The sequence below is a fragment of the Stegostoma tigrinum genome, chromosome 19 (assembly GCF_030684315.1).
Source record: "Stegostoma tigrinum isolate sSteTig4 chromosome 19, sSteTig4.hap1, whole genome shotgun sequence".
Lineage (NCBI taxonomy): Eukaryota > Metazoa > Chordata > Chondrichthyes > Orectolobiformes > Stegostomatidae > Stegostoma > Stegostoma tigrinum.
The window spans coordinates 51,342,368-51,364,969 of NC_081372.1; the positions used below are offsets into that span (position 1 = coordinate 51,342,368).

Below are 22,602 nucleotides of genomic sequence, written 5' to 3' on the forward strand. Positions count from 1 at the left end.
CCATCCAATTAGTGCAAGTCAGCTCACAATGTCTGCATGGCGGGAGTACCGGGTATGTGAAACAAAGTCATGGTGAATTTGGAGATCTAATTCCAAGTCAGGATGGTGAGTGTCATGGAGGGGAATGTGCAGGTGGTGGTGTTCCCATGTACTTGCTGCCGTTCTACTTCCAGGTGGTAATGTTCATGGGATAAGCATATTTTTTCGCCAGAACCTTGGTGAATTTCTGTGTTGCATCTTGTAAATGGTGCTGAATGTATTGTTGCACTACTTGATCCTTGATTTCATTTTTGTGTCTCATACTTGAAATTGTGTGAGACAATTGCCATCTCATTTTGTCTATAACACTAACTGTTGCAGAGTGGATCAGTGGTTGGTACTGCTTCCTCACAGTGACAGAGAGCTGGGTGCAATTCCACCCTTGGCCAACTGTCTGCGTGGAATTTGCACATTCTCCCTGCGTGTACATGGGTTTGCTCTGGCTACTGCATTTCCTTCCCGTAGACCAAAGATGAGCCTGTTAGTGAACAAACCATGCTTAATTGCCCATGGTATCTTGGGGAGGGTAGACTAGATGAATAAGCCATGGGAGATGCATGGTTACAAGGATAGAGGAGAGTGAGGGATGCTCTTTGGAGGGTTGGTGTGGACTTGATGGACTAAGTAGACTGTTTCCACAATGTAAGGATTCTATGATAAAATGTAATGGTGCAATGGTTTACTCATAACAATCATTTCAGTGAACTGTCACCAACTGCAGCTTGTTGTGCTCTAGACTGTGCTGTGATTCAGAGTGAAGCATTCTTGTGTGTGAATTCAAATTTGTAGTTTCCAATCTGACACTGACAGCAGCTGATTAATGTGCAGTGAATGGCAGTGATAATGTTGCACTTTAAGATAATTTGTCATTTGGATGACAGCCGTCATCTGTGGATCCTGGGATATGATTTGAAAGGAGAGCTGGAGAGGCCAATATTTATTCTTCATAATATCACAAAAGTGGCTTATCTACGAATGTAGAATTTGCTGTGTGCAGGTTGTTGACGAAGTATTCTTCATGAAGTGTTGAATACCCTTTGAAAATACTTCACTATTTATATGACTATCGAGATATGCTGTGTTCATTAAAGATGTGCCATGTCAAGAAAATGTTTTTGCTGCCAATATATAGAAACTGCTTTTTCACTTTCTCATTTGATTTTGTTGCCTGCTGGAAATAGAGGATAAATATCCAGAGAATCCCTGTCACTCACAAGTGAAACGCAACAACTGGGTGGAAAAAATTGGCATTAACTTTATTAGGAAATGGTTTTGAATAAATTGTGCAGCGTTCCAGGCTGAGAGGAAAATCACTGAGCGTTTCATACATATGCGATTGCTTCTTCCTCACAAAGAGAGAATTACAGCAGCTATGAAGCTCTTTGCTATATATGTACCTCCAGTCCTGTCAATCAGATTTTGAATTCTTTGCAATCATTGAGTGTATTTCAGATGTCTAGGCAGTTGATCGGAGAAGGGTGACGACACACAGGTCATGAAATTGTTGTATCACAGTGGGTTGCTGAGGGATGTTGGCTGTTTTACTGGTCATTCTTCAACAACTTTGACCATTCTGTAAAGGGTGGAAGACATTTGATTGAAAGCAGACATAGTTTAAATACTCAGTAATAAACCCACACAATATCGCTAATTTTTAAACATTTGCACATACCATCCAAGTCAAGTTTGCCATCAGTGTTCTTGTCCCACTCCCTGATGAGTTCATGAATTTCCTCCTCTGTAACATGCTCCCCAGCAGCCATGATGGCAATATGCAGCTCAGAACAATCGATGAAGCCGTCAGCATGGCTAGAGTCATCAAGAAAAGTATGAAAGTCCCCAATCCAGCAATGTTATCTACCTTACCAAAATAGAAGTTGAGAAAAGATCATATCCATCTAATTTCACTTTCTTTCTGTCTGGAAGTTTACATTATTTAATCTCATCAGGTAATCCAATTTAAAAACTGGCTTATAACAAATCTAGATGTCATGCACGAACACATGTGGAAATAGCTTCATAAACCTCACACTTGAACTCACCTTTTTCATCCAAAAATGATACAGTTCGCACACAATGTCTCAAATTTCTCAAGACCTGAATTCAATAGTGTGCCCTCTGCTCTGAAAGCAATTACAAATAATTTGACATTATCACCTTGAATTAAGTTCAATTGGTAATGGCTTCCCTTTCATTCAAATGATAATATTGAATCACACTTTGTGCTCTTCCACAATTTTGTTCGTGACAGTTTTGTTTTCTGAAAATCTTCTGTTGATATTCTCTACTTATGTTCTCCATCGCGTTTTACGTGGATAAGTGTGTTGCTGACAACGACTGCATTGTTGTCCATGCCTAATTGCACTTGAATGGAGTTGTTTGTTCAGTAATTTCAGAGTGCAGTTACAAATCAGACAGCGTTCCACTGGTCTGGATATATATTCAGGCCAGCAAGGTAAGGATGGCAGATTGTCTTCCTTGAAGGAGACAAGTGAACCACATAGGTTTTCACAACAACCTCTCAGACTTTTCACTATCATCAACGACATCAGTTTTATGCTGCAGATGTATTGATTGAGTTTTCTATTTCACTAGCTCACCGGATGAGATTTGAAAGTTTGTTCTTGGAGCATCAGCATGATCCACTGGCTCGCTAGTCTGAGACATTTCCATTATGCTAGTACCTCCCTGAAGTGAAAACATGCTGTCTATCCACATTTTCAAAACATCTGTGAGTATTGCAACTATCTATGGATCACCCTTTAGACTTTTTTGTTGAAGGGAAAATAGTCTCAACTGTTAATACTTTCCTGATGTGTGAAGCTGAGGATTTTTAGCCTCAACCTGGTAAATCCTCAAAGAACTGTCTCCAGGCAATTCTTATATCTTTCAGTATAAGATCATGAAAGGTGCACCATGTCACATGCAATGTAAATGAAACAAATTTCCATACATGTTTGCCAGTTGCGAGTCCTGCTAGAAGTGTTCTAGGAACAAATGTTTCCACACTTCTACCTCACTTTGGAGATGAAGAAGTTATACTGAGGTGAAAACACAGACTCTTTTTTTTCTTCTCTATATAGATGGTGTTAAAGCAAGTGACATTAATGATTCTCATTATTATTTCATATTTTCAGCTTCTGAAGTATTTTGTATAATTGATATACTTGTTTGCTACAATGGTTTATTTACATGAAGCAAAAGGTAAATTGACCTTTGTGTCAACATATCAGGTGGCTGCTATTTCATTAGCGAGAAATGATTGGTGGTGACTTCGACCAGAGGGTCACTGTGACTGAGTTGAGTGTTGAGGGGAGTCATGCACGGTAACCTGAGGTGGTGTAGGAATTAAACCCACACTATTGTTTATGCTCTGCCTTGCAAACCAGCTAACCAGGCAACAGAGCTAATCGGCCCCGTACCCTACATTTCCTTGAAGCACGGATGTTTTTCTGATTGCTTTGCTGATCTTTTAGAAACTTGTCTCTTTTTCAATACATACAACGGAGAATCAACAAACTCTAAATAGAATTGTTGCTCTATCATGTTTCTACCAGTCATGTAGAAGCTCAAACTCACCCATCAAATACATGAATGAATTTTGCGATGTCTTTATCAGACTTTCCTTTCACTTCTTCTCTCATCTGCCTCGCCATCGTCACCAAGAACTCTTCAAAATCAATGGTGCCGCTACCTAAGACCACACTCAGTTGTAAGCTCTGTCCATTGTTAAACATGAATATTTGTGAACGAAACGATTTTTGAAGAGAAACTGCTCATGTTTTAGCTGCATGTTACCCTTTTTGAGACCAATTGCAATCTGAGATTTGACTATCTTTGGGACACCCAAGATATCAGTCAAATGTGAAATGGAGTAAACTGTTGCGTACTAAATCGTGAAGATATGAAATAATTTACAATTAGATGTAGAATTTTTTTATCATGTGTACTCAAGTACAGTATTACAGGCGTACAGTGAAAATGTACAACATTGCCACGCATGTCCCATTTCTGGATCAAAGGTAGTTGCGCCCAAAAAATGTCGGTACAAAATAGTAACTGTAAAAGAATTAAAAAGTTAAGCATTACCTTCAGATAGCAAGTAGAAAAATAAAGAATAAAGATCATAGTTAACATTACAGTTCTTCTTAATTTAGTCTAGAAAGTAGAACAGCTTTTTTACCTCCAGTATTTTTCTTACCTGCTCCAGAAGGAATCGTCAAAGAAATAACTTCACAGAGTAAAATTACACACGACACAATTTGAATTCTCCTGTACTTTGGAACGATCAAACACACAAACTGGAAGACCATTTTGCCGAGCACTTCAACGCAGCTCGTAAGAATGTCCCTGTGCTTTCTTTGACGTGTCATTTTAATTCACCATGATGCTCTCTGGCTGACATTGACTTGGCCTGCTGCACTGTTCCAAGGAAGGTCAAGGTAACAAGCTGTGCCTTGTCTTTCAATAAGGCATTTTATAGCTGCATGGGCTCCAACTTTTCATTCCATTTCACAGAGTGCTACATTTTGTTTCCAAATCTTTCCTTTTGAATATTTGTTCAGTAAAGGTGCACACCTGCTTCAGGCACATATTGGCTTATTTGTTTGCTTTCTTGCCCTAAATCAATTTCCTTTGGCCCCAGAAGACTGAATCTTCTGTCATCAATTTTCCCTGTCTTTCATTGCATCACAGATCTTTCTTTTGTACGAAACATGGCCGGGTGGAGAACTAAATTCACAGGCCTCTGAAATCTGCAAAATTAAAGAATGAAGGCCCCCACCTAAAACCCAGCACAGGAAATGCTTTTGGAATTTTCATGATTCCATCACGCTGTGAGATTTCTTCACCTCCCCAGGCCAACTTCCAGATTCTGTGAGTGCCTGCCTCGACGTAAGAATTTTCCTCCAAGCAGGCTGGTCTTGATATCTGTCCAGCACGTAGATAAATATATTGTGCAGTACTATCACCTGGATGTACCTACGATTCGCGTGTGACTGTTTTGGATGAATGTCTTGAGCCACTGCCATCCATTTAGTGCAAGTCAGCTCACAATGTCTGCATGGAGGGAGTACCAGGTACTTGATGCAAAGTCATGGTGTGAATGGAGATATAGTTCCAAGTCAGGAAGGTGAGTGGCTTGGAATGGAATGTGCAGGTGGTGGTGTTCCCATGTACTTGCTGCCATTCTACTTCCAGGTGGCAATGTTCATGGGATAAGCATATTTTTTCAACAGAACCTTGGTGAATTTCTGTGTTGCATCTTGTATGTGGTGATGAATGTATTTTTAAACTACTTGATCATTGATTTCATTTTTGTGTTTCATACTTTAAATTGTGTGAGGCAATGCCATCTCATTTTGACTCTAACTCTGAGGGTTGCACAGTGGTTCGCACTGCTGACTAACAGTGAGAGAGAGCTGGGTGCAATTCCACCCTTGGCTAATTGTCTGCGTGGAGTTTGCACATTCTCCCTGAATGTACATGGGTTTACTCTGGTTACTGCAGTTACTTCCTGTAGAACAAAGATGTGCATGTTAGGCGAACAAGCCATGCCAAATTGACCATGGTATCTTGGGGAGGGTAGATTAGATGAATAAGCCATGGGAAATGCAGGGTTACAAGGATAGAGGAGAGTGAGGGATGCTCTTTGGAGGGTTGGTGTGGACTTGATGGACTAAGTAGCCTGTTTCCACACTGTTGGGATTCTATGATTAAACATAGTAGCACAATGGTTTACTCATAACAATCATTTCAGTGAACTGTCACCAACTGCAGCTTGTTGTGCTATAGACTGTGCTGTGGTTCAGTTTGAATGATTCTTGTCTGTGAATTCAAATTTGTAGTTTTCTGGTCGGACCCTGAAGCTGCTGATTAATGGGCAGTGTAAGGCCATGGGAATGTTGCAGTTTCAGGTAATTTGTCTTTTGGATGACAGCCATCATCTATGGATCCTGGGATACGATTTAAAAGAAGGGCTGGAGACGCAAAAATTTAGTCCACAAGCATCTGAAGAGTGGCTTGTGTACTGATGTGGAATTTGCTGTGTGCAGGTTGGTGACTGCGAATCCTTGATGAAATACCGAATACCCTTTCAAAATACTTCAATATTTAGAAGAACTGTCAAGATCTGCTGTGTTCATGAAAGATGTGCTAAATAAAGAAAATGGTTTTGCTGCCAATATATAGAAACTGATTTTTCGTTGTGTAATTTAACATTGTTGCCTCCTGGAAATAGAGAATAAATATCCAGAGAATCCATGTCATTGACCAGGTGAAATGCAACAATAACTGTCTGGAAAAATCAATCAGAACTTTGCAAGGAAATTGTTGTGAATAAATTGTGCCGTATTCCATATGGATCGCAAAATGCCGAAACTTGTCATTCATCGGAGATTGCTTCTTCCTCACAAAGAAAGAACTGCAGCAAATATGAAGCTCTTTGTTACATGTGTAGCTCCAGTCCTGTTGAACAGATTTTGAATTTTTTGCAATCATTGAGTGTATTCAGATGCCGAGGCTGTTGGCTGCAGAAGGGCGACAGCACAGAGTTCATTAAATTGTTGAATCATAATGGGTGGCTAACAGATGTTGACTTTTTTACTGGACATTCTACAACAACTTCGACCATTCTGAAAAGTTTGGAAGATATTTGATTGAAAACCTAAATAGTTTAAATACTCAATACTAAACCAACACAATATCGCTAATTTTTAAAAAATTTGCACATACCATCAAAATCAAGATTGCATCACTGTTCTTGTCCCACTCGCTGATGAATTCATGAAATTCCTCCTCGGTAACATGCTCCCCAGCCTCCTCGATGACAATATTCAGCTCATCACGATCAATGAGACTGTCAGCATTGCTAGAGTCATCAAGAAAAGTGTGAATGTCACAATCCAGCAATGTTTTCTACATTACCAAAATAGAAATAGTGAAAAGATCATATTCATCTAATTTCAGTTTCTTTCTGTCTGGAAATTTACATTGTTTAATCTCATCAAGTAATCCATTTTAATCACTGGCTTACAACAAATCGAGATATGTTGTACAATCATCTGAGGAAACAGCTTCATACAGCTTAGGTCTAAACTCACCTGTTCCATCCAAAAATGATATATTTCCCACACAATGTCTCAAATTTCTCAAGGCCTGAATTGCACCGTGTGCCCTCTGCTCTGAAAGCAATTACAAAATATTTGTCATTATAGCCTTTGACTCTCTGAGTTGGAACTAGCTTCCCTTTCATTCCAGTGACAATAATGAATCACACTTGCTGTGTCCACAATTTGGTTCATGACAGTTTTCTTCTGAAAATCTTCGATTGATTTTCTCTTCTTATGTTCTCCATCACTTTTTACGTGGATAAGTGTGTTGCTGACAAGGACTGCATTGTTGTCCATGCCTAATTGCTCTTTAATGGGGTTGCTTGTTCAGTAATTTCAGAGTGCAGTTACAAATCAGACAACGTTCCACTGGTCTGGATATATATTCCGGCCAGCAAGGTAAGGATGGCAGATTGTCTTCCTTGAAAGAGACAAGTGAACCACATAGGTTTTCACAACAATCAATAACACTTGTCACGATCATCACCACATCACTTTTATGCTGCAGATGTATTGATTGAGTTTACTATATCACTAGCTCACAGGATGAGATTTAAAAGTTTGTTTCTGGAGCATCAGCAGGCTCCACTGGCTCGCTAGCCCGGGACGTTTCCACTGTGCTACTATCTCCCTGAAGTGAGAACATGCTGTCTGTCAAAGTTGTCAAAACATCTGTGAGTATTGCATATATCTATGGATCACTCTTTAGTCTTCTTTGTTGAAGGGACAATAGACTCAACTGTTAATACTTTCCTGATGTGTGAAGCTGAGGATTTTTAGTCTCAACCTGGTCAATCCTCAAAGAACTGTCTCCAGGCAACTCTGATATCTTTTAGTATAAAATCATGAAAGGTGCACCATGTCACATGCAATGTAAATGAAACAAATTTCAATACATGTTTGCCAGTTGCGAGTCCTGCTAGGAATGTTCTAGGAACAAATGTTTCCACACTTCTACCTCACTTTGGATATGAAGAAATTATATTGAGCTGAAAACACAGACTCTTTTTTGCTTCTCTAGGTAGATGGTGTTAAAGCGAGTGACATTAATGATTCTCATTATTATTTCATCTTTTCAGCTTCTGCAGTATTTTGTATCATTGACATACTCGTTTGCTGCAACGGTTTACTTACATGAAGCAAAAGGTAAAGTCACCTTTGTGTCAACATATCAGGTGGCTGCTATTTCATTAGAGAGAGATGATTGGTGGTGAGTTCGACCAGACGGTCACTGTGACTGAGTTGAGAGTTGAGGGGTGTCATTCACGGTAACTTGAGCTGGTGTAGGAATTAAACCCACACTATTGTGTATGCTCTCCCTTGCAAACCAGTTAACCAGGGAACTGAGCTAATCGGTCCCGTACCCTACATTTCCTTGAAGCAGGGATGTTTTTCTGATTGCTTTGCTGATCTTTTAGAAACTTGTCTCTTTTTCAATACATACAACGGAGAATCAACAAACTCAAAATAGAATTGCTGCGCTATCATGTTTATACCAGTCATGTAGAATCTCAAACTCACCCATCAAATACGCGAAAGAATTCTGCGATGTCTTTGTCAGACATCCTTTCACTTCTTCTCTCATTTGACTCGCCATCGTCACTAAGAACTCTTCAAAATCAATGGTGCCGCTACCTAAGACCACACTCAGTTGTAAGCTCTGTCCATTGTTAAACATGAATATTTGTGAACCAAACGATTTTTGAAGTGAAACTGCTAATGTTTAAGCTGCATGTTACCCTTTTTGAGACCAATTGCAATCTGAGAATTGACTATCTTTGGGACACCCAAGATATCAGGCAAACGTGAAATGAAGTAAACTGTTGCGTACTAAATCGTGAAGATATGAAATAATTTACAATTAGATTTAGAATTTTTTTATCATGTGTACTCAAGTACAGTATTACAGGAGTACAGTGAAAATGTACAACATTGCCACGCATGTCCCATTTCTTGATAAAAGGTACTTGCGCCCAAAAAATGTAGGTACAAATTAGTAACTGAAAAAGAGTTAAAAAGTTGTGCGTTACCTTCAGATAGCAAGTAGAAAAATAAAGAATAAAGATCATAGTTAACATTACAGTTCTTCTTAATTTAGTCTAGAAAGTAGAACAGCTTTTTTACCTCCAGTATTTTTCTTCTCTGCTCCAGAAGGATTCGTCGAAGAAATAACTTCACAGAGTAAAGTTACGCACAACACAATTTGGATTCTGCTGTACATTGGAACGATCAAACGCACAAACTGGAAGACCATTTTGCCGAGTACTTCAACGCAGCTCGTAAGAATGTCCCTGTGCTTTCGTTGACGTGTCATTTTAATTGCCCATGATGCTCTCTGACTGACATTGACTTGGCCTGCTGCACTGTTCCAAGGAAGGTCAAGGTAACAAACTGTGCCTTGTCTTTCAACAAAGCATTTTATAGCTGCATCGGCTGCAACTTTTCATTCCATTTCACAGAGTGCTCCATTTTGTTTCCAAATCTTTCCTTTTGAATGTTTGTTCAGTAAAGGTGCACACCTGCTTCAGGCACATTTTGGTTTATTTGTTTGCTTTCTTGCCCCAAATCAATTTGCTTTGGCCCCAGAAGACTGACTCTTCTGTCATCAAATTTCCCTGTCTTTCATTGCATCACAGATCTTTCTTTTGTACGAAAGATGGCCGGGTGGAGAAGTTAAATGACAGGCCTCTGAAATCTGCAAAATTAAACAATGAAGGCCCCCATTGAGAACCCAGCACAGGAAATGCTTTTGGAAATTTCATGATTCCATCACCCTGTGAGACTTCTTCACCTCCCCGTGCCAACTTCCGGATGCTGTGAGTGCCTGCCTCGAGGTAAGAATTTTCCTCCAAGCAGGCTGGTCTTGATATCTGTTCAGCACGTAGATAAATATATAGCGAGGTACTATCACCTGGATGTGCCTACTATTCACTTGTGACGTTTTGGTTGAATGTCTTGAGCCACTGCCATCCATTTAGTGCAAGTCAGCTCACAATGTCTGCAATGACACAAAGACATGGTGTAAATGGAGATATAGTTCCAAGTCAGGATGGTGAGTGTCTTGCAGGGGAATGTGCAGGTGGTGGTGTTCCCATGTACTTGCTGCCGTTCTATTTCCAGGTGGTAAAGTTCATGGGATAAGCATATTTTTTCGACTGAACCTTGGTGAGTTTCTGTAATGCATCTTGTAAATGGTGCTGAGTGTATTGTTACACTACTTGTTCCTTGATTTCATGTGTGAGTTTCATACTTTAAGTTGTTTGAGGCAATTGTCACCTCTTTTTGCCTTCAACACTAAGTGTTGCACAGTGTATCAGTGGTTTGCACTGTTGCCTCACGTAGAGCTGAGTTCAATTCCACCCTTGGCCAACTGTCTGCGTGGAGTTTGCACATTCTCCCTGTGTCTATGTGGGTTTCCTCTGGTTACTCCATTTAATTCCTGCAGGCCAAAGATGTGCATGCTAGGTGAGCAGGCCATGCTAAATTGCGCATGGTATCTTGGGGAGGGTAGATTCTATGAATTAACCATGGGAAATGCAAGGTTACAAGGAAAGAGTTGCGTGAGGGATGGTCCATAGAGTGTTGGTGTAAATGTGATGGACAATGCAGCCTGTTTCCACACTGTTAGTATTCTACGATTAAACATAATGGTGCAATGGTTTACTCATAACAATTCTTTAAGTGAACTTTCACCAACTGCAGCTTGTTTTGCAGAATTATTGTGATAAATGTATTGTTATACGACTTGTTCCTTGATTTACTGCATGTGTTTCATGCTTTAAATGTTGTGAGGCAATTGCCATCTTGTCTTTCCCTGTAATTCTAAGGGTTGCATGGTGTCTCAGTGGTTAGCACTGCTTCCTCACAGTGACAGGGAGCTGTGTTCAATTCCACTCTTGGCCAACTGTCTGTGTGGAGTTTGCACATTCTCCCTGTGTCTATGTGTTTCCCCCAGTTGCTCCAGTTCCTTCCCATAGTCCAAAGATATGCATTTTGGCCAGTTTGGCCATGCTAAGTTGCCCATAGTATCTCGGGGAGAGTAGGTTAGATGAATTAGCCATGGGAGATGCAGGGTTACAAGTACAGGGGAGAGCGTGGGATGCTCTGTGGACGAGTGGTGTGGGCTTGATGGGCTGAATAGCCTACTTCCACACTGTAATGATTCTATCGTTAAACATAAAGGCACAATGGATCACTCATAACAATCATTTGAGTAAATGTTCACCAACTGCAGCTTGTTGTGCTAATGACTGAGCTGTGGCTCTGTTTGATGCACTCATGTCTGTGAATGCCAAGTAGTGGTTTCTAGTCTAACACTCGAACCTGCTGACGAGCGCCCAGTGTAATACCAAGGGTGTGTTGCTTCTCAGATACTTTTTCTTTTGGATGACAGCCACGATCTGTGGATCCTCTAACATGATTTAAAAGACAAGCAGGAGAGGCCAATATTTATTCCTCATAATATCACAAAAACAGGTTATCTACTTCTGTGGGCTTTGTGTATGCAGTTTGATGACTGCATTTCCTTCATAAAATACTGAATACCCTTTCAAAATACTTCATATTTATAACACCTGTTTAAGATATGCTGTGTTCATGAAAGATGTACCATTTAACTGGAAATGGTTTTGGTGCCAATATAGAAAACTCTTTTGAATGATATAATTGAACATTGTCAACTGCTAAAAATAGAGAACAAAAATCTACAGAATCCGTGGCATTCACTAAATGAAATGCAACAACAATTGGTTGGAAAAACATTGAGATTAGGTTTATTAGGAAAGGGTTGCAAATAAACTGTGCAGTGTTCCGTGCCGGTAAAAAAATGACAAAGCATTTCGTTCATAGGAGTTACGTCTTCCTCACAAAGTAAAAAACTGTAGCAGCCAGGAATTCATTAACTTGTTGAATCATAATGGATTGCTGAGGGACGCTGGTTACTTATTGGGTCTTCTCCATCATCTTCACCCATTCTGTAGACAGAGGAAGGTATATGATTCTTTTAAATACTCAATACTAAACCAATATAGTATCACTAATGAATTTGTTTTTATTATTTGGACATACAACAAACATCAAGTTTCCCATCATTGTTCTTGTCCGATTGTTTCATGAATTCATGAATTTCCTCCTCTGCAAAATGTTTCCCAATAGCATTGATGACAACATTCAGCTCATGACGATCGATGAAACCATCAGCATTGCTGGAGTCAGCAAGGAAAGTATGAATGTCCCCAATCCAGTCAAGTTATCCTACTGACCAAAATAGAAGTTGCTGCATGAGAAAAGATCAGGTCCATCTCATTTCACTTTGTTTTCTGCCTGGAAATTTACATTATTTAATCACTGGTCTAAAACATATCTAGATGTAATGTATGAACATCTCAGGAAAGAGCTTCAGAAACCTCAGGTCTAAAGTCATCTGTTCAATCCGAGAAAGCTACACTTCCCACACAATGTCTCAAATTACTCAAGTCCTGAACAGAATAGTGTGCCCTCTACTCTGAATGCAATTTCAAAGAATTTGTCTTTATAAACTTCTATTACATTCAATCCATGCCTCGCTTCCCTTTAATTGGTATTGTAATCTTGAATACATTTTTGTTTCGACATTTTTGGTCATGGCAGTTTTTGTTTGAAGTATCTTCGGATGATTGTCTCTACTTATGCCCTCCGTAGCTTTTTACATGGATCTGACAAGGGCGGCATTGTTGTCCATGCCGAATTGCTCTCGAATGGACTTGCTCGATGAGTAATTCCAGAATGCAGTTACACATCAGACACAATTCTAGTGAACTGGAGACACTTTCAGACCAGAGAGGTAAGGATGGTGGATTGTCTTCCATAAAGGACTCAAGTGAATCAGAGAGGCTTTCACAATAATCAGTGGCAACTGTCACAGTCATCCTTAAAGTTATGCTACAGGTTTTTTGACTGAGTTTTCTAATTCAACAGCTGACAGGATGCGATTTCAAAGCTTGCTCCTGGAGCATCAGCATGGGCTACTGGCTCGTTAGTCCAGTGATAGTTCCACAATCTTCCCATCTCCCTGAAGTGAAAACATGCTGTCTGCCCATGTTGTCAAAATATCTATGAACTTTGCATCCGTATTTGTGTCACCACCTGCTTGCAACAGTAGTCGACTCACCAAATTTAAGGGCATTTAAATTGTCATTGGATATACATATGGATGATAATGGAATAGTGTAGGTTAGATGGGCTTCAGATTGGTTTCACAGGTCAGCACAACATCAAGGACCGAATGGCCTGTGCTGCACTGTAATGTTCTCTGTTCTATCTTCTTTATTGAAGCGAAAGTAGACTCAACTGTTAATCTTTTCCCTCGGTGTACACCTGAGCATTTCTAGTCTCATCCTCGTAAATCCAGGAAGCACGATCTCCAGTGCCACTTCAACCCTTTTTATGAAATGATGAAAGTAACTGCGTGTGACATATGATGCAGATGAAACAAATTTCAATACATGTTTGAAAGTTGCGAGTTTTGCTGGAAACGTTTCTTGCACCAAATGTTTCTGTATTTCTACCTCAATTCAGGTTTGAAGAAATTGTGTTGGACCCAGACACAAACACCGTTTACATGTCTCTAAAGATGGTGCTAAACAGTGAGATTTGTACTCTATGTACTCAGTGTACTCTATTTTCTTTCCTTTTTAATATTTGTTCAGCTAGAGGCACACCTGGCTGAGGCTCATTTTGGTATATTTGTTTACTTTCTTGCACCAAATCAATTTCCTTTGACCCCTGAGGACTGACTCGTCCACAATCAGTTTTCCCTGTAACCCACTGCATCACAGATCTTTCTTTTGTACGAAAGATGGCCAGGTGGAGAACTAAAATGACAGGCCTCTGAAATCTGCAAGATTAAAGAATGAAGGCCCCCATTGAAAACCCAGCACAGGAAATGCTTTTGGAATTTTCATGTTTACATCACGCTACGAGATTTCTTCACCTCCCCAGACCAAGTCCCAGATTCTGTGAGTGCCTGCCTTGAGGTAAGAATTTTCCTCCAAGCAATCTGGTCTTGAGCTGGGTGCAATTCCACCGTTGGCCAACTGTCTGCGTGGAATTTGTACATTCTCCCTGCGTGTACATGGGTTTACTCTGGCTACTGCATTTACTTCCCGTAGACCAAAGATGAGCCTGTTAGTGAACAAACCATGCTTAATTGCCCATGGTATCTTGGGGAGGGTAGACTAGATGAATAAGCCATGGGAAATGCATGGTTACAAGGATAGAGGAGAGTGAGGGATGCTCTTTGGAGGGTTGGTGTGGACTTGATGGACTAAGTAGACTGTTTCCACAATGTAAGGATTCTATCATAAAATGTAATGGTGCGATGGTTTACTCATAACAATCATTTCAGTGAACTGTCACCAACTGCAGCTTGTTGTGCTCTAGACTGTGCTGTGATTCAGAGTGAAGCATTCTTGTGTGTGAATTCAAATTTGTAGTTTCCAATCTGGCATTGACAGCAGCTGATTAATGTGCAGTGAATGGCAGTGATAATGTTGAACTTTAAGATAATTTGTCATTTGGATGACAGCCGTCATCTGTGGATCCTGGGATATGATTTGAAAGGAGAGCCGGAGAGGCCAATATTTATTCCTCATATTATCACAAAAATGGCTTATCTACGAATGTAGAATTTGCTGTGTGCAGGTTGTTGATGAAGTATTCTTCATGAAGTGTTGAATACCCTTTGAAAATACTTTAGTATTTATACGACTATCGAGATATGCTGTGTTCATGAAAGATGTGCCATGTCAAGAAAATGGTTTTGCTGCCAATATTTCGAAACTGCTTTTTCACTTTCTCATTTGATTTTGTCGCCTGCTGAAAATAGAGGATAAATATCCAGAGAATACCTGTCACTCACAAGTGGAATGCAACAACTGGGTGGAAAAAATTGGCATTAACTTTATTAGGAAATGGTTTTGAATAAATTGTGCAGCGTTCCAGGCTGAGAGGAAAATCACTGAGCATTTCATACATATGCGATTGCTTCTTCCTCACAAAGAGAGACTTACAGCAGTTATGAAGCTCTTTGCTATATATGTAGCTCCAGTCCTGTCAAACAGATTTTGAATTCTTTGCAATCATTGAGTGTATTTCAGATGTCTAGGCAGTGATTCGGAGAAGGGAGACGACGCACAGGTCATGAAATTTTTGTATCACAGTGGGTTGCTGATGGATGTTGGCTGTTTTATTGGACATTCTCCAACATCTTCGACCATTCTGTGAAGGGTGGAAGACATTTGATTGAAAGCAGACATAGTTTAAATACTCAGTAATAAACCCACACAATATCGCTAATTTTTAAACATTTGCACATACCATCAAAGTCAAGTTTGCCATCACTGTTCTTGTCCCACTCCCTGATGAGTTCATGAACTTCCTCCTCTGTAACATGCTCCCCAGCAGCCATGATGGCAATATGCAGCTCAGAACATTCGATGAAGCCGTCAGCATGGCTAGAGTCATCAAGAAAAGTATGAAAGTCCCCAATCCAGCAATGTTATCTGCCTTACCAAAATAGAAGTTGAGAAAAGATCATATCCATCTAATTTCACTTTCTTTCTGTCTGGAAGTTTACATTATTTAATCTCATCAGGTAATCCAATTTAAAAACTGGCTTACAACAAATCTAGATGTCATGCACGAACACATGTGGAAATAGCTTCATAAACCTCACATTTGAACTCACCTGTTTCATCCAAAAATGATACAGTTCCCACACAATGTCTCAAATTTCTCAAGACCTGAATTCAATAGTGTGCCCTCTGCTCTGAAAGCAATTACAAATAATTTGACATTATCACCTTGAATTATGTTCAATTGGAAATGGCTTCCCTTTCATTCAAATGATAATATTGAATCACACTTTGTGCTCTTCCACAATTTTGTTCGTGACAGTTTTGTTTTCTGAAAATCTTCTGTTGATATTCTCTCCTTATGTTCTCCATCGCCTTTTACGTGGATAAGTGTGTTGCTGACAACGACTGCATTGTTGTCCATGCCTAATTGCACTTGAATGGAGTTGCTTGTTCAGTAATTTCAGAGTGAAGTTACAAATCAGACAGCGTTCCACTGGTCTGGATATATATTCAGGCCAGCAAGGTAAGGATGGCAGATTGTCTTCCTTGAAGGAGACAAGTGAACCACATAGGTTTTCACAACAACCACTCAGACTTTTCACTATCATCAACGACATCAGCTGCAGATGTATTGATTGAGTTTTCTATTTCACTAGCTCACCGGATGAGATTTGAAAGTTTGTTCTTGGAGCATCAGCATGATCCACTGGCTCGCTAGTCTGAGACATTTCCATTATGCTACTATCTCCCTGAAGTGAAAACATGCTGTCTATCCACATTTTCAAAACATCTGTGAGTATTGCAACCATCTATGGATCACCGTTTAGTCTTCTTTGTTGAAGGGAAAATAGTCTCAACTGTTAATACTTTTACTTAATAACAGTTAAAACTGTTAATAACCGCCGACGAAACCCCGCCCACGGTCGACGCCGACGGGACGCCGACGGAACCCCGCCCACGGTCGACGCCGAAGGAACCCCGCCCACGGCACCGGAACCGCTGCAGCAGTTACCACCTCCACGTCCAGGTACTTCACCACACACACGACCCTCACCGCAGCTGCTTCACCCACCCCGATCCTCCAACCGCTGACGGAACCCCGCCCACGGTCGACGCCGACGGAACCCCGCCCACGGCCGACGTAACCCCGCCCACGGCCGACGCCGGCGAAACCCCGCCCACGGCCGACGGAACCCCGCCCACGGCCGACGACCTCATCGCTCCGGCCACAACCTCCACAGCCAGCAACCCCAGAGGAGACAGCCACACTGAGCCCTGCCGCATCTTCACCATCCCCCCAGACCTCCCACTGACTGAGGACGAACGGTCAGTCCTTAGCAAGGGGCTCACCTTTGTCCCCCTACAACCACACATCAACGAATACCAGTCACGGTTGGACATAGAGCAGTTTTTCCGCCGTCTTCGCCTCCATGCCAACTTCTTCAACCGGTAACCCAACCCTCCTTCCACTGACCCCTTCACCCGCTTCCAGCACAAGTCCTCCTCCTGGACACCACCCCCAGGCCTCCTGGCCTCCCTCGACCTCTCCATCTCCAACTGCCGTCGAGACATCAACCGCCTCAACCTCTCCACCCCTCTCACCCACTCCAACCTCTCCCCCGCAGAACGGGCAGCCCTCCGTTCCCTCCGCTCCAACCCCAACCTCACCATCAAACCCGCAGACAAGGGTGGCGCAGTGGTATTATGGCGCACTGACCTCTACATCGCCGAGGCCAGACGCCAACTCTCCGACACCACCTCCTACTGCCTCCTCGATCATGACCCCACACCCGAGCACCAAACCATCATCTCCAACACCATTCACGACCTCATCACCTCAGGGGACCACCCACCCACAGCCTCCAACCTCATTGTTCCCCAACCCCGCACGGCCCGTTTCTATCTCCTTCCCAAAATCTACAAACCTGCCTGCCCTGGTCGACCCATCGTCTCAGCCTGCTCCTGCCCCACCGAACTCATCTCCACCTATCTGGACTCCATTTTCTCCCCTTTGGCCCAGGAACTCCCCACACGTCCGTGACACCACCCACACCCTCCACCTCCTCCAGGACCTCCAATTCCCTGGCCCCCAACACCTCATATTCACCATGGAAGTCCAGTCCCTGTACACCTGCATTCCGCATGGAGATGGCCTCAAGGCCCTCCGCTTCTTCCTGTCCCGCAGGCCTGACCAGTCCCCCTCCACCGACACTCGCATCCGCCTAGCTGAACTCGTCCTCACACTCAACAACTTCTCTTTTGACTCCTCCCACTTCCTACAGACTAAGGGGGTGGCCATGGGCACCCGCATGGGCCCCAGCTATGCCTGCCTCTTTGTAGGTTACGTGGAACAGTCCCTCTTCCACACCTACACAGGCCCCAAACCCACCTCTTCCTCCGGTACATTGATGACTGTATCGGCGCCGCCTCTTGCTCCCCAGAGGAGCTCGAACAGTTCATCCACTTCACCAACACCTTCCACCCCAACCTTCAGTTCACCTGGGCCATCTCCAGCACATCCCTCACCTTCCTGGACCTCTCAGTCTCCATCTCAGGCAACCAGCTTGTAACTGATGTCCATTTCAAGCCCACCGACTCCCACAGCTACCTAGAATACACCTCCTCCCACCCACCCTCCTGCAAAAATTCCATCCCCTATTCCCAATTCCTCCGCCTCCGCCGCATCTGCTCCCACGATAAGACATTCCACTCCCGCACATCCCAGCTGTCCAAGTTCATTAAGGACCGCAACTTTCCCCCCACAGTGATCGAGAACGCCCTTGACCGCGTCTCCCGTATTTCCCGCAACACATCCCTCACACCCCGCCCCCGCCACAACCGCCTTAAGAGGATCCCCCTCGTTCTCACACACCACCCTACCAACCTCCGGATACAACGCATCATCCTCCGACCATTTCGCCATTTACAATCCGACCCCACCACCCGACATTTTTCCATCCCCACCCCTGTCTGCTTTCCGGAGAGACCACTCTCTCCGTGACTGCCTTGTTCGCTCCACACTGCCCTCCAAACCCACCACACCTGGCACCTTCCCCTGCAACCGCAGGAAATGCTACACTTGCCCCCACACCTCCTCCCTCACCCCTATCCCAGGCCCCAAGATGACATTCCACATTAAGCAGAGGTTCACCTGCACATCTGCCAATGTGGTATACTGCATCCATTGTACCCGGTGTGGCTTCCTCTACATTGGGGAAACCAAGCGGAGGCTTGGAGACCGCTTTGCAGAACACCTCAGCTCAGTTCGCAACAAACAACTGCACCTCCCAGTCGCAAACCATTTCCACTCCCCCTCCCATTCTCTTGATGACATGTCCATCATGGGCCTCCTGCACTGCCACAATGATGCCACCCAAAGGTTGCAGGAACAGCAACTCATATTCCGCCTGGGAACCCTGCAGCCATATGGTATCAATGTGGACTTCACCAGTTTAAAAATCTCCCCTTCCCCTACTGCATCCCTAAACCAGCCCAGTTCGTCCCCTCCCCCAACTGCACCACACAACCAGCCCAGCTCTTCCCCCCGGCCCACTGCATCCCAAAACCAGTCCAACCTGTCTCTGCCTCCCTCACCGGCTCTTCCTCTCACCCATTCCTTCCTCCCACCCCAAGCCGCACCCCCAGCTACCTACCAACCTCATCCCACCTCCTTGACCTGTCCGTCTTCCCTGGAATGACCTATCCCCTCCCTACCTCCCCACCTATACTCTCTCCACCTATCTTCTTTACTCTCCATCTTCGGTCCGCCTCCCCCTGTCTCCCTATTTATTCCAGTTCCCTCTCCCCATCCCCCTCTCTGATGAAGGGTCGAGGCCCGAAACGTCAGCTTTTGTGCTCCTTGGCCTGCTGTGTTCATCCAGCCTCACATTTTATTATCTTGGAATGCTCCAGCATCTGCAGTTCCCATTATCTCTGTTAATACTTTCCTGCTGTGTGAAGCTGAGGATTTTTAGCCTCAACCTGGTAAATCCTCAAAGAACTGTCTCCAGGCGACTCTTATATCTTTTCGTATAAGATCATGAAAGGTGCACCATGTCACATGCAATGTAAATGAAACCAATTTCAACACATGTTTGCCAGTTGCGAGTCCCGCTAGAAATGTTCTAGGAACAAATGTTTCCACACTTCTACCTCACTTTGGATTTGACGAAGTTATATTGAGCTGAAAACACAGACTCTTTTTCACTTCTCTGGATAGATGGTGTTAAAGCGAGTGACATTAATGATTCTCATTATTATTTCATCTTTTCAGCTTCTGAAGTATTTTGTATAATTGATATACTTATTTGCTACAATGGTTTATTTACATGAACCAAAAGGCAAAATCACCTTTGTGTCAACATATCAGGTGGCTGCTACTTCATTAGAGAGAGATGATTGGTGGTGACTTCGACCAGAGGGTCACTGTGACTGAGTTGAGTGTTGAGGGGAGTCATTCACGGTAACCTGAGGTGGTGTAGGAATTAAACCCACACTATTGTTTATGCTCTCCCTTGCAAAGTAGCTAAACAGGCAACTTAGCTAGTCGGCCCCGTACCCTACATTTCCTTGAAGCAGGGATGTTTTTCTGATTGCTTTGCTGATCTTTTAGGAACTTGTCACTTTTTCAATACATACAATGGAGAATCAACAAACTCAAAATAGAATTGCTGCGCTATCATGTTTATATCAGTCATGTAGAATCTCAAACTCACCCATCAAGTACACGAAAGAATTCTGCGATGTCTTTGTCAGACTTTCCTTTCACTTCTTCTCTCATCTGCCTCGCCAACGTCACCAAGAACTCTTCAAAATCAATGGTGCCGCGACCGAAGACCACACTCTATTGTGAGCTCTGTCCATTGTTAAACATGAATATTTGTGAACCAAACAATTTTTGAAGAGAAACTGCAAATGTTTTAGCTGCATGTTACCCTTTTTGAGACCAATTGCAATCTGAGATTTGACTATCTTTGGGACACCCAAGATATCAGTCAAATGTGAAATGCAGAAAACTGTTGCGTACTAAATCGTGAAGATATGAAATAATTTACAATTAGATTTAGAATTTTTTTATCATGTGTACTCAAGTACAGTATTACAAGAGTACAGTGAAAATGTACAACATTGCCATGCGTGTCCCATCTCTGGATCAAAGGTAGTTGCGCCCAAAAAATGTAGGTACAAATTAGTAACTGAAAAAGAGTTAAAAAGTTAAGCATTACCTTCAGATAGCAAGTAGAAAAATAAAGAATAAAGGTCATAGTTAACATTACAGATCTTCTTAATTTAGTCTAGAAAGTAGAACAGCTTTTTAACCTCCAGTATTTTTCTTATCTGCTCCAGAAGGAATCGTCGAAGAAATAACTTCACAGAGTAAAATTAGACACAACACAATTTGGATTCTGCTGTACATTGGAACGATCAAACGCACAAACTGGAAGACCATTTTGCCGAACACTTCAACGCAACTGGTAAGAATGTCCCTGTGCTTTCTTTGACGTGTCACTTAAATTGCCCATGATGCTCTCTGGCTGACATTGACTTGGCCTGCTGCACTGTTCCAAGGAAGGTCAAGGTAACAAACTGTGCCTTGTCTTTCAATAAGGCATTTTATAGCTGCATGGGTTCCAACTGTTCATTCCATTTCACAGAGTGCTCCATTTTGTTTCCAAATCTTTCGTTTTGAATGCTTGTTCAGTGAAGGTGCACACCTGCTTCAGGCACATTTTGGTTTATTTGTTTGCTTTCTTGCCCCAAATCAATTTGCTTTGGCCCCAGAAGACCGACTCTTCTGTCATCAATTTTGCCTGTCTTCCATTGCATCACAGATCTTTCTTTTGCACGAAAGATGGCCGGGTGGAGAACTAAAATGACAGGCCTCTGAAATCTGCAAGATGAAAGAATGAAGGACCCCATTGAAAGCCCAGCACAGCACTTCCAGGTGGTAATGTTCATGGGATAAGCATATTTTTTCGCCAGAACCTTGGTGAATTTCTGTGTTGCATCTTGTAAATGGTGCTGAATGTATTGTTGCACTACTTGATCCTTGATTTCATTTTTGTGTCTCATACTTGAAATTGTGTGAGGCAATTGCCATCTCATTTTGTCTATAACACTAACTGTTGCACAGTGGATCAGTGTTTGGTACTGCTTCCTCACAGTGACAGAGAGCTGGGTGCAATTCCACCCTTGGCCAACTGTCTGCGTGGAATTTGCACATTCTCCCTTCGTGTACATGGCTTTACTCTGGCTACTGCCTTTACTTCCCGTAGACCAAAGATGAGCCTGTTAGTGAACAAACCATGCTTAATTGCCCATGGTATCTTGGGGAGGGTAGACTAGATGAATAAGCCATGGGAGATGCATGGTTACAAGGATAGAGGAGAGTGAGGGATGCTCTTTGGAGGGTTGGTGTGGACTTGATGGACTAAATAGACTGTTTCCACAGTGTAAGGATTCTATGATAAAACGTAATGGTGCAATGGTTTACTCAGAACAATCATTTCAGTGAACTGTCACCAAGTGCAGCTTGTTGTGCTATAGACTGTGCTGTGATTCAGTGTGAAGCATTCTTGTGTGTGAATTCAAATTTGTAGTTTCCAATCTGACACTGACAGCAGCTGATTAATGTGCAGTGAATGGCAGTGATAATGTTGCACTTTAAGATAATTTGTCATTTGGATGACAGCCGTCATCTGTGTATCCTGGGATATGATTTGAAAGGAGAGCTGGAGAGGCCAATATTTATACTTCATAATATCACAAAAGTGGCTTATCTACGAATGTAGAATTTGCTGTGTGCAGGTTGTTGACGAAGTATTCTTCATGAAGTGTTG

The 22,602-nt window shown here is 42.4% G+C and overlaps 1 protein-coding gene and 1 long non-coding RNA gene across 2 annotated transcripts; both read right to left on the reverse strand.

Annotated features, from left to right (window-relative positions):
• Positions 1 to 11,897: 11,897 nt before the first annotated feature.
• Positions 11,898 to 12,399, reverse strand: LOC132210759 (uncharacterized). Its single transcript, XR_009446945.1, has 2 exons — positions 12,216 to 12,399; positions 11,898 to 12,121 (listed from the first exon to the last, which is right to left on the reverse strand). It is a non-coding gene; the product is annotated as an uncharacterized LOC132210759 (long non-coding RNA).
• Positions 12,400 to 15,062: 2,663 nt separating this feature from the next.
• On the reverse strand, positions 15,063 to 20,897 carry LOC125461592 (troponin C, skeletal muscle-like). Its single transcript, XM_059652654.1, has 4 exons — positions 20,874 to 20,897; positions 20,479 to 20,606; positions 15,504 to 15,640; positions 15,063 to 15,404 (listed from the first exon to the last, which is right to left on the reverse strand). Exons 1-4 carry the CDS (start codon positions 20,895 to 20,897, stop codon positions 15,373 to 15,375), a joined length of 321 nt encoding a protein of 106 aa, XP_059508637.1. The 3' UTR covers positions 15,063 to 15,372.
• Between the last annotated feature and the right edge of the window lie 1,705 nt (positions 20,898 to 22,602).

Coding starts and splice junctions, on each gene's coding strand:
- LOC125461592 (XM_059652654.1), bottom strand. CDS start 20,897: ATGGCAATGTTGTACATTTTCACT. Junction 20,607..20,873: donor CAATGTTGTACATTTTCACT/GTACTCTTGTAA, acceptor AGCTCACAATAG/AGTGTGGTCTTCGGTCGCGG. Junction 15,405..15,503: donor TGGCAAACTTGACTTTGATG/GTATGTGCAAAT, acceptor CACCCTTCACAG/AATGGTCGAAGATGTTGGAG.